General features: G+C 46.1%; 1 protein-coding gene across 4 annotated transcripts in view; it reads left to right on the forward strand.

Annotated features, from left to right (window-relative positions):
* The window catches only part of LOC119391088 (ribosomal protein S6 kinase beta-1), a 109,255-nt gene that overhangs the window by 68,235 nt on the left and 26,316 nt on the right, over window positions 1-14,704 (forward strand). For 2 of the 4 annotated variants that reach the window (XM_049415042.1, XM_049415040.1), the window contains exons 14-15: window positions 5,689-5,795; window positions 13,017-13,248. In XM_049415042.1, coding sequence (XP_049270999.1) covers window positions 5,689-5,795; window positions 13,017-13,248 — 339 coding nt within the window. Of the gene's footprint in view, window positions 1-5,688; window positions 5,796-13,016; window positions 13,617-14,704 lie in introns of those variants that run through there. The other 2 variants (XM_037658767.2, XM_049415039.1) reach the window with 2 other exon arrangements.

The following is a 14,704-nucleotide window of genomic DNA, read 5'->3' on the forward strand; positions in this document are numbered from 1 at the left end:
AATGTATGTATGCATGCCGAGTTCTAAAAGTAAAAGCCTGAAAGCAAAATGACCGTTGCGGAAATCTATAAAGTTAAAACACCGAGGCTGTCCCTCACTCAGCCCCAGCAATAGCAGCGTTCGCATCGCCTCGCAAGCACAGCTGCGCCTCTGGCGGCGGCCGGTGGCTCCATATGAAACTGACGCGGCAGTTTCGTGACCATAAGAAGCATTGAATGACTCTGGTGCAGCGTAGCTACGAGCGGGATGCTTTTTCATGGCCTAATGGTGTGTGACATGGCTTTCACGCCCCTTGATGGTTGATAGGTTTCTGGGGTTTCAGGGCCCTATACGTCCAATGCATTTTTCACCATGTTGAGGAACTGTTTTCTTGTAACTGGAAGGGGCATCCACATAATGGGAATGTCCTTTTCTTCACAATTGTGTGCTCTTTTAACTATACCAGGTTCATTAAAATCTGACTAACATTACTATTTTGATGAGTTTTTTACTGCTAGGACCTAAATATTGAGTTTTTTTTAACACAGAAACTATTAAGTGCATAAGTTCAATTCGGACACAGTAGTTGTATGCACTTATGCAGAAAACAATGAAAAATAATCAACTCGTTATCTCAAAGTACATGGGAAATAATTGTACCCAAGTAATAAAAAAAAAACATGGTTTCGAGATAATAGAGATAATAAGTAACAAAACAGCTGAAAAGCAAACATCTTTTGCCACAAACACTGTTAAACTGTTTTATTTAGTTTAGTAGCCGTAATCTTGGTAATCCTTGCCAAAGTAATTTTTTTCACTTTTGAATGTCATCTTGTTTGTATTGCTTCTTTTATGAGCTGTCGTGCAGCTCAATTTGCAGTCAGTTGTGATCAACTTCTTTCAGCAAATTGACTGTTTTCGTCAGGCTTCAATCCTAATGATTTCAGAATTTCGGCACGTGCGATACTGCCAGCATTAAACGAAGGAATGGCATCCAATGTCACAAGCCCTAAGACTCTGAAGTCTAAACCAAGACAGCAAAGAGTGCGATGCAATTGCGATTAGCTCAACACTTCCACCACACAGTTTGCCCGTGCAATTCCGTCCAGTTGAATCACAAATAATATTCATGTCCATTCGAGCATGGCCGTTGTCGACCTGCACGTGATTCTCCTCGAAGGACGCGGCAAAGGCTGAGAGGTTCAATGTGCAAGAGAACCATTCGCATGTGCAAGAGAACTGTATTGGTTGCCGCAAAAGCTACGCTTGCTAGACACCTTCTTTACCCTCAGCATCTCAACTTACCGATAGGCAGGACAGATACAAGGTGTAATGAAGCTACGAGCTAAAAGTGTTTAAGGAGACTGACTCCCACTCCGAAGCACAAAGGGAAATAAAAACGTGCACAGCATCTTTGGATTGCCTTAGCTGAAAAATGAGGCATGCAAAAGTTACCAACAATTTCTTATATACAGCTGACTCCACTCAAGCATTTTGTTAAAAACACAGCGCTAATTTAAACATGGACACAAGAAACAGCAAACGAGGACGGGCGCCGACGACAGCGGGGTTCAGAAGAACATTGAAAGGAAGGGGGCTCGTAGAGACGGCTAGATGATCTAGAAGAGTTTGGATGCGAGCTCGTTGGTACGGATTCATCTTAAAAACACAGCGCTAACACTGCGAGCCCCCTTCCTTTCAATGTTTTTCTGAACCCCGCTGTCGTCAGCGCCCGTCCTCCTCGTTTGCTGTTTCCTCTGTCCATGTTTAAATTAGCGCTGTGTTTTTAAGATGAATCCGTACCAACGAGCTCTCATCCAAACTCTTCTAGATCAAGCATTTTGGTTTTCATACAGGAAGTTCTTTTGGAAAACTGAATCGTAAGCACGGAACACATTCGAAGGCACTTGTCCTGGAGTATGCATTCACTCACTACTTCCTTTCGAAAAAACTGCTTTTCAGCTGCAAAAAAAAAAAAGAATTTCTCAAGTTGAAAAAAAAAAGAAATGTAATTTTTTTTTAAAGTTTTGCCCATCCTAGTGAAAAACATGAACTAAAACATGAAAAAATGACGAAATCATGGTAATTTCACTCGGAAAATGCAACTGTTCTGAACAGGGTGTCGGAACCGAACGAAAACCGAAAACGAAAGACGAAAAAAACGATATTTTGGACCGGAACGAAAACGTAACGGAAACTTTATCTATTATTTCGTTCCGGAGTGAAAACGAAATTTTTTCAATCGTTTTTCGGTTCACGAGAAAACTTCGCAATCCTGAGCAACTGAGCTCGTGCAATGTGAGCATATCTCAGGCTAGGGTATTAGCGCGTACCTCGGGCAGGAATTCCAAAGCAAAGATATGTTGAAATTGTGTGAAAAATGAAAACAGTGGCAACCAGAGATGTTTATATTAACGCAAGTGGATTTTCGCGCGCCTGTCACGCAGGCCGGCGTAGAGAGGGCATTGTCGGCGCTGAAGTTTGTTACAGCGAAAGCTGTTATGAGGTCACAACAGCTGATTTTGGCGCTATAGTTGTCCACCGCCGCCGGTGTCCTTGACCGCTATCGCGTGATATAAAAAAAATAAATGAGAAACAAATTTCTAGGATCGGATGGAATTTCAACCCTCGCCCTCTGCGTGGCAGTCGGGTCTTCCACCACAGTGCCACGCCAGTGCTTCTATGCTTGCGAGGAGCGCTTGACAAGCGTGAGTGCTGACGAGCAGTGTGGCCCAGTGTTCCGTATTCGATACAAAGGCACAAGGTGCCCGAGCGGTGCACTGTTCCAACTAATAACAGCAGATCTAGAGGGTCTTATTCCTCATTAACCAAATCTTATTTTTCTCCATATTCACAACCGCTCCAGACGTGTGGCAAAACTGCTTAGTCTTCTTGAATACTACTTTGGCAGCGTAAAAATACGCTGCGTCGTCATTTTAGCATTAACACATTTAAAGGGGCCCTGCGACACAATTTGAGCATGTCTTTTTCATCGGTTCTTATGGCACTGTGGAATGCACCGATATTGTTGCGCAAGTGGCAACGCCGAAATCGAAGCGGTTATAATTTTAATTCACGGGATAAACTACCTTGATTTCGCACTATGGCGACATGCATCGGCTATTTCTGTTACAGGAAGTGACGTGATGTCATGTGACAGTGACGACAAAGACCGTTCGTTTTTGATTGGCTTGACGCGACACGTGACGTGCAATATTCATATGGTGGTAGCTAGGCCATACTACGGAGGTCTAAGAGGAGCAAAACCCATTTTTACGCTTTCTCAGAAACAAATGATTCCTGTTTCTAATTGATATATTTTCAAAACAACGAACACGACGCTAGGTGCGTTGTGGAATGGTAATCAAACGATACTCTTCCGCGTTTTGTCTTTTGCGGCATCGAGCGACACCGGCCACACCGGCACCTGCGAAACACGCAACGCTCAGTTCGGCGCGATGCTGTCAACGAAAAAAAAAATTCTAAACGCTTACCGGCCGACGCCTTCCGCGTCATCGGGCGTTAGCGTTTCGTCTGGGCCCATGGAGCCATCCTCGCGTTCCGCGGGGCTCAGCGACGCACTTTCAATTTGCAATGGCGTGCACGACATGCAAGCAATCGCTGCGTCGCAAGAGCTCTCACTCGAGGTCTGTTATGTCTTCCAGACTCATTTTGTGCACTACACGACAAATCATGGGAGCGTCTGCTAGCTGACGGACGTGGTTTGTCGTAAGCATGGTAACAACGCCGTCGAAAAGAGGTGTAGCGATGTACTGTGTGAAGGCCACCATGAGGTGACATTTCCGGTATGTCTTTATAAGACGCGCGCGGTGATTGGAACCGGTCTTTGACGTCAGCGGGAGAGTGAAATCCGAAAAAAACGTTTCTCGTCGTCGTCTGCTTCAGTTTTGAACTTTGAGGACTAATAACTTCACTTTGCATGCACCAATTTGCATAATTCTTTTTGCGTTCGTCTCGGCATTCATAACTACACGCATTTGCGGTGCTAAATAAGGCAGTCGCAAAAGTGTCGCAGGGCCCCTTTAAGCATAACCAATATTAAAACACCACCATTCGTTAAAACATGCTGACCATGCAAATACTATAGGTAGCGGGAGAACTGCCCCCATGGGAATTAGAAGGGTGGTTGTGCTGCACGAGATATGTAACCAAGCTACTATCCCTCGACCTTGGTAACCTGTTTTGCGTACTCTTGCAGTTCTTAATGCATCTTATGGCATCCGCTTTATGGGTCGTTCATTCTTAACTCGATAAAACTATCAAGATGCCTTTCTTACGTGGAGGAATTACATTGATGGAACTAAACTTCCCGGCCATTCCCAGAGTGCAAATGGGCTAAGTTTTTTCATTCCGAGGAATTGAAAGGAATGGAATTGCGGCAAGTTGCAATTCCCCGCAATGGAATTGAAATGGAATGGAGGCACCCATTCCGCCACACTGCTGCCTACCTACTGCAAAGTGCTCAGTCATAATTCTTTATCATCATCAGTCACAGCACAAAGTGCACATAATGCCTTACATATGTGTAGCGTGTACCACGAGACTCCGAAGAATGACGAAAAATGGCATAGTGGGAACTTCTCTACTTCAGAAGAATTGGAATGATTTATGGCGTAGTGGGTACCTTGCATGTGCACTTGTATTAGTTGCCCCAAGAGACTCTCCAGCGGGCTCTACAAAGTCCGCTCTTCCAGCTTTCGCTGTGACTGTGCGGCATGTATCGCGCAGGCCTGGAGATCTCTTTATCAGAATAGCGGTCTCGCACATCAGAGAGCACACTCAATGACGTGCTGCTTCTGAGATCGTGCTCACTCCCTTGACACAAAGCATTGAGCCCACTAAAAAATTCGTATTTGTCTTTTGAGAAAATAAATACTATGACTTTGAAATTAATACTGGTTTGTGCTAGTTGGTAGAAATTCATGGTACAGTTACTTCCGCTCCTCTGAAGAACGTATTTTACCCTTGTCCCACTTTCCTAAGAGGAGGGCAAGTATCTACATCACAAATCCAATGTTCGTTATGATTACTTTAACTTCAAATTTTTCCAATAAAAAAACCGTTACGAACCGTTACGGAACATTTTTTTTTTCGTTCCGGAACAGAAACGGAACGGAACTTTTTGCGGTGGAACGAAACTAAAACCGAAACGAAAAACATTTCGTTCCGACACCCTGGTTCTGAAAACGGAGTTTATTTATTTTTTTTTAAACGGTTGCCTGTATTTTTGGAAAACTTTGGCTGCATGCCAGCGTGCTCACGGAACTGTGTGTCGACAGTTGTGATGTCAAGCATGCAGTGTCTGAAGCAAGGTGCACGCTTTCTTGTCCTGTCACTTTCTTTTATCCACCTCTCTTATACATCCCATCCGCTATATATATTGAACATGTAGGCAACTTTTCAGCATCATGACTGAGCATTTGTAAAAACTTTTGCATTGTGACTTGAGTCAAGTGCACCATTAATCAATGTCCCAAGCATACATAGCTTGTCACAAAGCCCAGTAGAGCCTTTATATGCATACATGGCTGATGCCATGACTTTCTCGCAACAGACCCAAGAAGCTTTTGACAGCAGCCCTTGGTGTGTGTCGTGGCATGTAAATTTCTGTAAATCCCTGTAAGTTTCACTGGTGCAACAGAAAGGTACAGTCTGTTGTCTCTGTTGTTTGTCTCTCATGCTGTGCAGGGCTTCACATATGTGGCCCCCTCTGTGCTAGAGGAGCTCCATCGGCCCATGGTGATCAAGGCACGCTCGCCACGCAAACTCACCAACAGCCCTCGGACCCCTTTCAGGTGGGCACATCAGCTGAACAGTCCACAGTGTCATCGTCTTATTAGATGGGAAGATGGAGTCTTGCTTTCTTCCCTCTTGTGAATTCCCCCTTCAGTGATGCATAACAGCAAGACTGGGCTTTAGCTTTTTGAATAGTCAAAACAAATGCATATGCGTATTGTTCCACATATAAGCGGTGTGAAAAGGCAATTTCGCGGCAGTGCAATCTGCCCTGCCGTGAAACCACCTTTAGAGCCGTTATTCGCATGGCTACAAAACCACACCGCAGGAGGGAGGTTGCACATTACCCGCTCCTTGTAGTATTCATTTTTATTGCAATAGCAATTATATGGACAGTCTTGGCTGGTTTCTGCCGTCGCCGTCACTGTCGCCGCCGTTATGCTGCATATATGTATAAGTATATATATATATATATACATCAATATCCCAAAGAAAAATAAATCAGAGAAATGCTTCCGAAGCACGGAATCGAACCAGCGACCTCTCACTTCGCAGTGCGGTGCGCTAAGCACTACTCCACAAAGCGCAGATCGCTCAGGTAGCTAACGGCAAGCGTTATATACACGCCAATTACCGTTTTCAGTTCTCAGAGATGGCAGGCGCTTATAAGCGTTTCTTCATTACCAGCGAGATGGCGCTAGGAGCGCGACGGGCGCACTTAAAGGCGTCGGCCAGCTCTCTCGCTTCTTCTAATATTTGCGCAGGGAGAACCTTGCCCTTCCGCTGTCTGCTCGCGCGGGCGCTCGAACAAGCTACCGCAGTGTTCATGATTCCCAGAAGATGAAGCTACGTGGTAGCGCTCACCGCGCGTCGCGTACGTGCCGCTAAAAGCGTTTCAGATGTCATGCTTGTAACGTACGTGTACTTTTCACATTTGCGTACGTGAAGTCCCTACGTACATGGAATTAAAACTGTCTAGTAGCTGCCGGGTAGTGATGGACGTGCGGTAGTTGCAGCGCGTCCATCACGCGCCGTTTTTCTTGCTATCGCATTCATTGCTTCGCCGTTGCGGCGAAACTGACTTTTTTTAAACACTGAATTGTTCTATGCCCCGCTAAGCAAGAATTTACCGGCATCATTTCCGCCATGGAAATAACCTCGGTAAAAGAGTATGCCAGTTTTATAAAATATGCATGAGATATTTCTTAAATCGCTTCCAGACTGCACTTCCCATTATTTTGTAGCTAAGGAAAGACTCTTAGACAAGTTCACTCAGAAATGGTCGTGAACATCATGCATAGCTACAGAGAGAAGGCTGGCAGAGGCTTGGTAAGACATGTTGTGTCATGCACATGAGAGCATTGGGTGAAGTAGCTTTGCTATATGTAGATTCCAAAGGGATGCTTTGGATTTGCTGCCCTAAGTTCAGAAGCGTGTATTTATGTGTCTTACAGCCTGTAACTTGCACCCGACTACTACACTGTAAGAAAAAGTAAAGTATTTGGGGAGTATTACTGCTACGAATCATCAGCCGGCTTGCTTGTGCTTTCTTGAAAACTGTTCTCGCCACTTGCCTATCCAGAATGCTATGTCACGCTGATAGCGCGGATGCCGTTCCTGACCGGGAAGTGCCAGGACCTTGGTGATTAACACAAGAAGAGCATGGGAGGTAGATGACTATTATAGTTGCATGGCCTAAGTACTCCCCTAATACCGAATTTTTTTTGCTTAGAAAGTACTGACCCTGCTGCTATTCAAATTCGCTTCAATTATTCGATACTAATTACCATTCGCTTTGACTCTGCTTTGAACCTATAAAGTGTGTAGTGTGCACGTACCTCACAGGAGTACGGCCACTAGCGTGGGTTCGGACTTAGCGAGCCACAGGGCCGCGTTTGCCGTCGCCTCGCGTGAACTAGCGTGCCGCTGCACACGTACGTTCGAGCGCAAAGGCGCCGAGCGCAACGCGACAAGTACACAGTACTGCTCTCAAGATCCGCAACAGTTTATTGCCTGCGGCAACACCACAAAACGCCGTACAACGCCCGCTCCCAAAGGCGGCGGGAGAAGCAAACAGGCTTCACCACGCCACGGGCGAAAATACAACACAAAGGGTGCCGCTAGCACGTCTCCGCGGGCAACGGGCTCACGGCGACACGCCGCTAAGGGAAAACGGGTCCCTCGCAACTATGCTGCGTATTCTTACGATCCGCGACCACAGGGCCTGATCGCTCGAGTGAGGGCAACTCCGCTCGTGTTGGCTTCGATAGGTATGGCTTTGGCGTAGTAAGACCACGCGCGAATGCACCGCACCGCTCTTCAGCCTAGCGTTCGGAAAGAGGACAACGTAAGGTAAGCGCTTGCCGCTGGCGCAAGGCACCGTTAGCGAGTTCCGTCCGAGCGAGCCCAAACGAGGAGCCGACGGACGGGAGAGAAAATACGTGCTTACCCTACGAGGTCCAGAGAGGGTCTCCCCCTTCCGCCGCACGAAACGTCTCGCGAGACGCGAAACTCGAGCGCAGCGCCCCCCGTTGAGGTCCGGCGCCGGGAGAGAGGAGGTTAACGTCACTCCCCGCTCGCCCAGCGCCGTAAGACGGTGGAGGAGAGGAACGGCATGATCGGACGTGGGGATGGCAGAAATAGGCGAAAACCAGCGCAATGGCGACGGGCAAGCCTCAATCCCCACAAGTGATATTCACACAAGCCTAGTAATTACTGTTGAATGATTTCAGACTGAATAATTTGAATGTTTTTAGCAATGTCGCACAATAGGAACAGGGTGCGCACAGGTCCTTGAAACCCTTGAATACCCTTGAAAATCGAAAGTGTGTTTTCAAGGCCCTTAAAAACCTTGAATTTCGGACCAGTCCTTGAAAAACCTTGAATTTGTTGAATGCTAAGTTTGAATTGGTATTTGTCATCATGAAAATGGTTTTAGTTGCTCAACTTTTGTCTTTTGTTTGAGTTCTAAAATGCGGCAGGAAACCGTACCAATTTTTATACCTATTTAGCCGAATCTCGTTAGGCCGCTGGCAACATTGGACTTGGTGCGAGTTTCGGAGGCAGCGTTCAATGTAGACTTCGTGTCAGTGGCTTAAAACGTCACTACCGGCGCTAGCAGAAGTAGTAACGGCTGCGAGCGCAGTCGCCCCATCGCTATCGCATGTCCATTGTCTCCGTCCAACTAGTCCAACGCGGCGTCCGCGTTTGTGCGCGGGCTTTAACCTAGTCGTGTCCTTGTGCTACCAGCGCTTTTTGGAATGAGCGTGCCTTCTACGTGTTAGTACAAGGGGTGCAAGTGATGTGTTGATATGTTAAACAATGCCTGGAAAAAGCAAATTTCAGACTACGTGGCTCCACCATGACGACTACAAGCACTGGATTGCACCTGACACGACGAATCCGCATCGGGCTAAGTGCAAGCTTTGCGGCAAAACTTTTGATGTGACTGCCATGGGTGAATCCGCTTTAAAAAGTCACATGAAAAGTGCCAAGCATATTGGCGCAATCAAGATGGGGCAAGGGAGTGCGTTGAAAAGCTACCTGACGCCTGTTCCGACAGAGCAGTCCACTACAGCGTCTCCGTTGCAGTCGCCAAGCTTAAATGATGCTTCTAAAACGCACGAGCTTGTCACTGACGCAGAAATTCTTTGGACTTTGAAAGTCGTCACATCCCACTTCTCGTACCGGTCGTCATCCCAAGCAGGGGAGTTATTTCGACGCATGTTTCCGGACAGTGAAGTGGCGAAGGCGTTTTCTTGTGGTGAAAAGAAATGCGCATATGTGACATGTCATGGACTCAGGCCTTTCTTTCTTTCGGCCTTGCAGCGAGAGATAGAACAGTGTGAATTCTTCGTCGTACTTTTCCATGAGTCGGCAAATGACTGTCTGCACAGTAAGCAAATGGATGTGCACGTGAGGTGTTGGGACTCCGCCCAGAAGGTGACGACAAGATATTATACCTCCGTTTTTCTGGGACATTCTACAGCGAATGACATTCAGGAAAAGTTGCTAAGCTCGCTTGAGCCATTGCCCCTGGCAAAGATTCTTCAGATATCCATGGACGGTCCCAATGTCAATCTGAAGTTCTTTAAGGGCCTCCAAGAGCACTTGCAAGAACATTACCAAGTTCAGTGTGTGGACTTAGGCACTTGCGGACTTCACACAGTGCACAACGCGTATAGAGCAGGAGTTTCAGCTACTAAATGGGGACTTGATTGCCTGCTGTCTAGTCTAAGCACACTTTTTGAAGATGCCCCAGCACGGAGAGAAGACTTTTCGTCAGTTACAGGCCAGTGCACTTTTCCTCTCAAGTTTGTTGCCCACAGGTGGTTGGAGAATGTCCCTGTCATTGAGAGAGCATTGGTGGTGTGGTCTGACATCAAAAAGTACATTGAGGCTGGTAGAAAGAAAGAAGTTAATCTGCCGAAGTGTGCCTCATTCAACAACTTGTTTGAGTTCAGCTGTGATGCTTTGCTGCCAGCAAAGTTGAATTTTGCGTTATGTGTGGCAATGGCACTCAAGCTTTTTCTGGTAGAGTACCAAACAGACAAGCCAATGGCTTTTTTTCTTGCAAAGGATTTAGAAACTGTTCTCAGGAAGCTGCTGATGAAGTTTTTGAAATGTTCGATCCTCTCTGCCAAAGGAATCGTTGGCCTGCTGAAGGTCGATGTTGATAATGTTGAGAATCATATTCCACTTGAAAAGGTGGATATAGGCTACAAAGCCGAGCAAATTATCAAGAATTCTCGGGTAAGCTCAAGGGATGTGTTTCAGTTCCGGAATGTAAACAGTTTTTGATCAGTGCCACAAAGAAAGTCCTAGAGCGAAGCCCCTTGAAGATTGTATTTGTTAGGGGCCTTTCTTCACTGGACCCGCGACAGATGTGTTCAAAGCCCGACGAATGCCTTACAGGTTTTAGAAAAGTGTTGGATACCCTCATCGCTGCGGGTAGAATAGCTGAACACTTTCGAGACACTGTGCTGGCCGAGTACACGGAGCTTCTGCACGAGCAGAAACATAAGCTTAGACAATATGACAAGAGTGTTGATAGGCTGGATGAGTTCTACCCTGACCTCTTGAAATTTAGTTCAAGCTACTCCGAGTTATGGACCATCGTAAAACTTTTGCTTGTCCTCAGTCACGGCCAGGCCACAGTTGAACGTGGATTCAGTGTGAACCGACAGGTGTGCGTGGAGAATCTCAAGGACCTTTCCTATGTTTCACAGCGGGTTGTGTGTGATGCGGTTGAGAAGGAAGGTGGTGTTCTGCAGGTTCCAATCACCAGGGAACTGAGGATGGCAGTGTCAGCTGCTAGACACAAGTATGGAGCATACTTAGAAGCCGAGAAGAAGCAAAACCTTGAAGCTTCAAAGCAGAGGAAAAAACAATGCATTGAGGAAGAGCTCGATGGAATGAAAAGAAAGAAAAAAAGGCTAGAATTGACAATTGATGACCTTATGGCTTCTGCAGATGCCTATGCGGAAAAAGCAGAGGCAGCAAACGATGTGGCACACATTGTCAAGTCAAATAGCTTGAGGAAGACGGCAAAGGAGAAGACTGGTGAGCTACACTCGCTCAACGTCCAAATTCAGCAAAAGCTTCTGGAGCTCGCCTGAAGTGGGCAGCCGCTAGGTGCTTTGTGCATTTGAAGCAATTTGCATTGTGAGATTTGATGAAGCTATCTTTATTTATTTCTATTGCGTGCAATACAAGCAGAATTGCATTGTGATATATATAAGTGGGCAGCTATAAGGAGCTGCTTCCTGAAGATTTTTGTGCATTTGAAGCAATTTATGTTGTGATATTTGGTAAACATATCTTTATTTTTTATTGTGTGCAATACAAGCAGATTTGTATTGCGACATGTATTTTTCTTTGTGCAATAAATGTCAGACCTTTTGAGAGCACTGTTTCAAGATCTTCGACATGGGAAAAAAAATTACCTCTCGAAGAGGGCCTTGAAAATCCTCCTATAGGGCCTTGAAAGTCCTTGAATATCCTTGAATTTTCTCCTTTGAAACCTGTACGAACCCTGAGGAATTGTGGTTGCTGTGCCATATTTGATGTGCCACTTTGGGTGACACCTGTGGTTACTTAGTAATGTCTTCCGTTTGGCTAGTTGGTGCTTATAGTGGGATACAACTTTAAAAGTCCGCGGCATTTTCTCCTCAAAGGCAGATGCGTACAAGCCTGCACCAATGGGCTCACACTCCAGACTGACGTCATGAGCCGGACAGCCGATGACCCCGCTTTCGGCGAACATTGGCGAGTGCATGGGCGCGACTATTTGTTCAGTCGCGGAGATGATCCTCTGCTGTGCTACGGTCAGCTGGGCGGGGCCTTTCCGGACTTCTTAAGTTGTATCAGACTATAGCTAGGAATGCTTTTAGGCGCGAGACAGGACACTGACCATAGAATAAACACGGTCACACGCGCACTTGAAATGGAATTTAATTATTCCGATACTTGGCTTCTCGTACCATATGTAGATTATTTTTCAGTTTAAAGGAAGCAGCAGGATAGGGCCTAGCCTGAGTGTGTTACAGATGTTTTATGCACTTCTAAAGCACTTGGACAAGGACTCAAATTTACCCGTGAGGTTCATAATATTGACAAACTGCAGTTTTTAGATCTTCATCTCACACTTCATAAAAATCATGCGTTGAATGTACCATCCTTGTGCACAGAAAGAATTCTTGCAGCTTGATTCTGCCCATTCAAAAACAGCTAAGAGCTATCGCCAGCACTAAGTTTACACTTGGCACTGACTAGACTTTCTACCCTCATCATTTAGGCAAGCTTCAATATGCAGATTCCTAAGCTTATTGTGAGGCGTCCTTCGTTCTGTATTAGCTTCGATGTGGGAAGCTTCATTAAATAAATGTTGGCTCGAGCCTAACAATGCTTCGGAAGAAAGCAAAAACAATGCATCAATGTGGTCATTCCATACATATACTGAGTGCAGAGTTGCCAGGTGCTGCTGAGCTAAAGCAAATAATTATGGCTGCTGGGATAAGGACTTGAGTGGTGCTATAAGTGGTAAAGCACGAGTGGTCACTAGCTGTCAACTTGCATAAATACTTCAGGTATATTTAATGCAAATTGTTCTTTCAGGCTGCCCTATTATCTGGGGATCTTTCCTGTTCCTGTCTGCATAAAAAAACAAGTTTGCATGTATTTTTCATGTAGAGTTGAATAATTTAAAACAAAATTGATACAATGAAATGTGGATTTTACTTACTTCATTACATTGAGGCTTAAATGTGCCTGCTCTGCAGCCCAGTGTCAAAGCGTCCCCAGCCACACTTTGGCTTCAGCCCGTCGCCGTTGGTAACGAGTAGCGGGGGAGGCAGCGGCCGGACGAATGGTGGAGTGGTGCCTTCCCCGCCGGACGAGCAGATGGACACAACTAGTGGACCGCCCCTGGCCCCCACGGTGGTCAGTGCACCCCCTCCGCGGTCACCGGCCATCCCGACACGGAGCAAGGTGCCGCCTCCGCCTCGACCCAAGGCACGTGGTGACCACGCTGTTCCTTCCCTGCCGCGTCGTCTGCTCGGATATCTGGGCGGACCCTTCCGCTGAGGGATCACTGTTTGCGCTTTAGCGGCCCCTGTCACAACGGCATCCTCTCAGTCGTAAACGAACTAGTGTAGCAAATATAAATGAACAATGCAGCTAAAACGATGGCAGAGGCAAGTTGTACAATGCCACAGCTGACTTGTCCTTTGTGGTGCACTGCTCGTCTGCAGATAGCATGCCCAACGGCGGGGCGCAAAAAGAAGGCCATACACAGCACAGTGAATGTGCGTCTTTTTCGCACAGTTGACATGCTGTATCACTCGCCTTTGTCCTTGCCTCTACCACAGTGTTCGTTACTCCGTGTCACCACGTTACCATGGTACATGGCATAAGGCAACTCGCCTTATGCCATGTACCATGGCAACTGGTACTGAGCGTGATAGTATGTGGACTTCATTGATTGAAAATGGTTGATGAAAATTACTTTTCTTGGTTACTGGACAAAGTACATGATGTTCAATCAAACTTAACGTGGAAAGTATGAAAAAGGTTTATTAATACATCATTGATTTAATACGGATTAGGTATTGGATTATAATATTGAGTGGTACGTAACTTTCTTTTAGGCCGAGAAACATTTGCGAACTGCAACTTCATAATAGACTCACATGGCGCTGCACTGCTTATTTTACTGGGACAGGTGATTCTCAGCAAGTACTGAAATGTCCGGTACACCTTGGCAGTACTCATTCTTTTGACAGACACTCAACGGCTAAACTGCCTTTGTAACCTAGAGTGACATTACTCAGCATTATTTTTGAAGTACACTCAAATCTCATTATAACAAAGTTACATCTTATGCGAAAATAACTTCGTTATATCTGAAAATTCATTATACAGTCAAACCCTGCTACAACGAAATTGACGGTGCTCGGAAAAATGTTCATTGAAGTGAACATTTCGTTGTAGTGAAATTGAAAAAAATATGGCTGACATGAGCTAGTAGAAGAGAGAAACATTTATTTCCAAAATTCAAAAAGTGTCTGCTGCTTCCTTTGCGTCCCCAGCAGCGTCACGACGCGATTCTCATTTATGCATAGCGACGCCACGTTGAAAAGCACGCAGACACAACGGCTTCCGCGAACAAGCCAAACATAGGCACGGGCGCGCGACACGAACTGCACAGTTGCACTAATAAGCTAACACTAGCTATTCGCCGACAACGGTGAGATGCAGGCGTGCTATCGCGGAGCGATGACTTACGCCTTATTCTATGCTATTCTTATCCACCACTCGCAGCTGGCTGATCCCGTTGATAACGCGGACGAATTGTTGCTCCGACCACAGGTCGCATTGGCCAAGCGCGAAAAGTACGAAAAGCATTGGCACTGGAAAAGGCATCGTTCCGTGATTGTACCCCAGGGCTGCTCACGTCGATAACGCATAT

The sequence above is a fragment of the Rhipicephalus sanguineus genome, chromosome 4 (assembly GCF_013339695.2).
Source record: "Rhipicephalus sanguineus isolate Rsan-2018 chromosome 4, BIME_Rsan_1.4, whole genome shotgun sequence".
In the NCBI taxonomy this organism is placed as follows: Eukaryota; Metazoa; Arthropoda; class Arachnida; order Ixodida; family Ixodidae; genus Rhipicephalus; species Rhipicephalus sanguineus.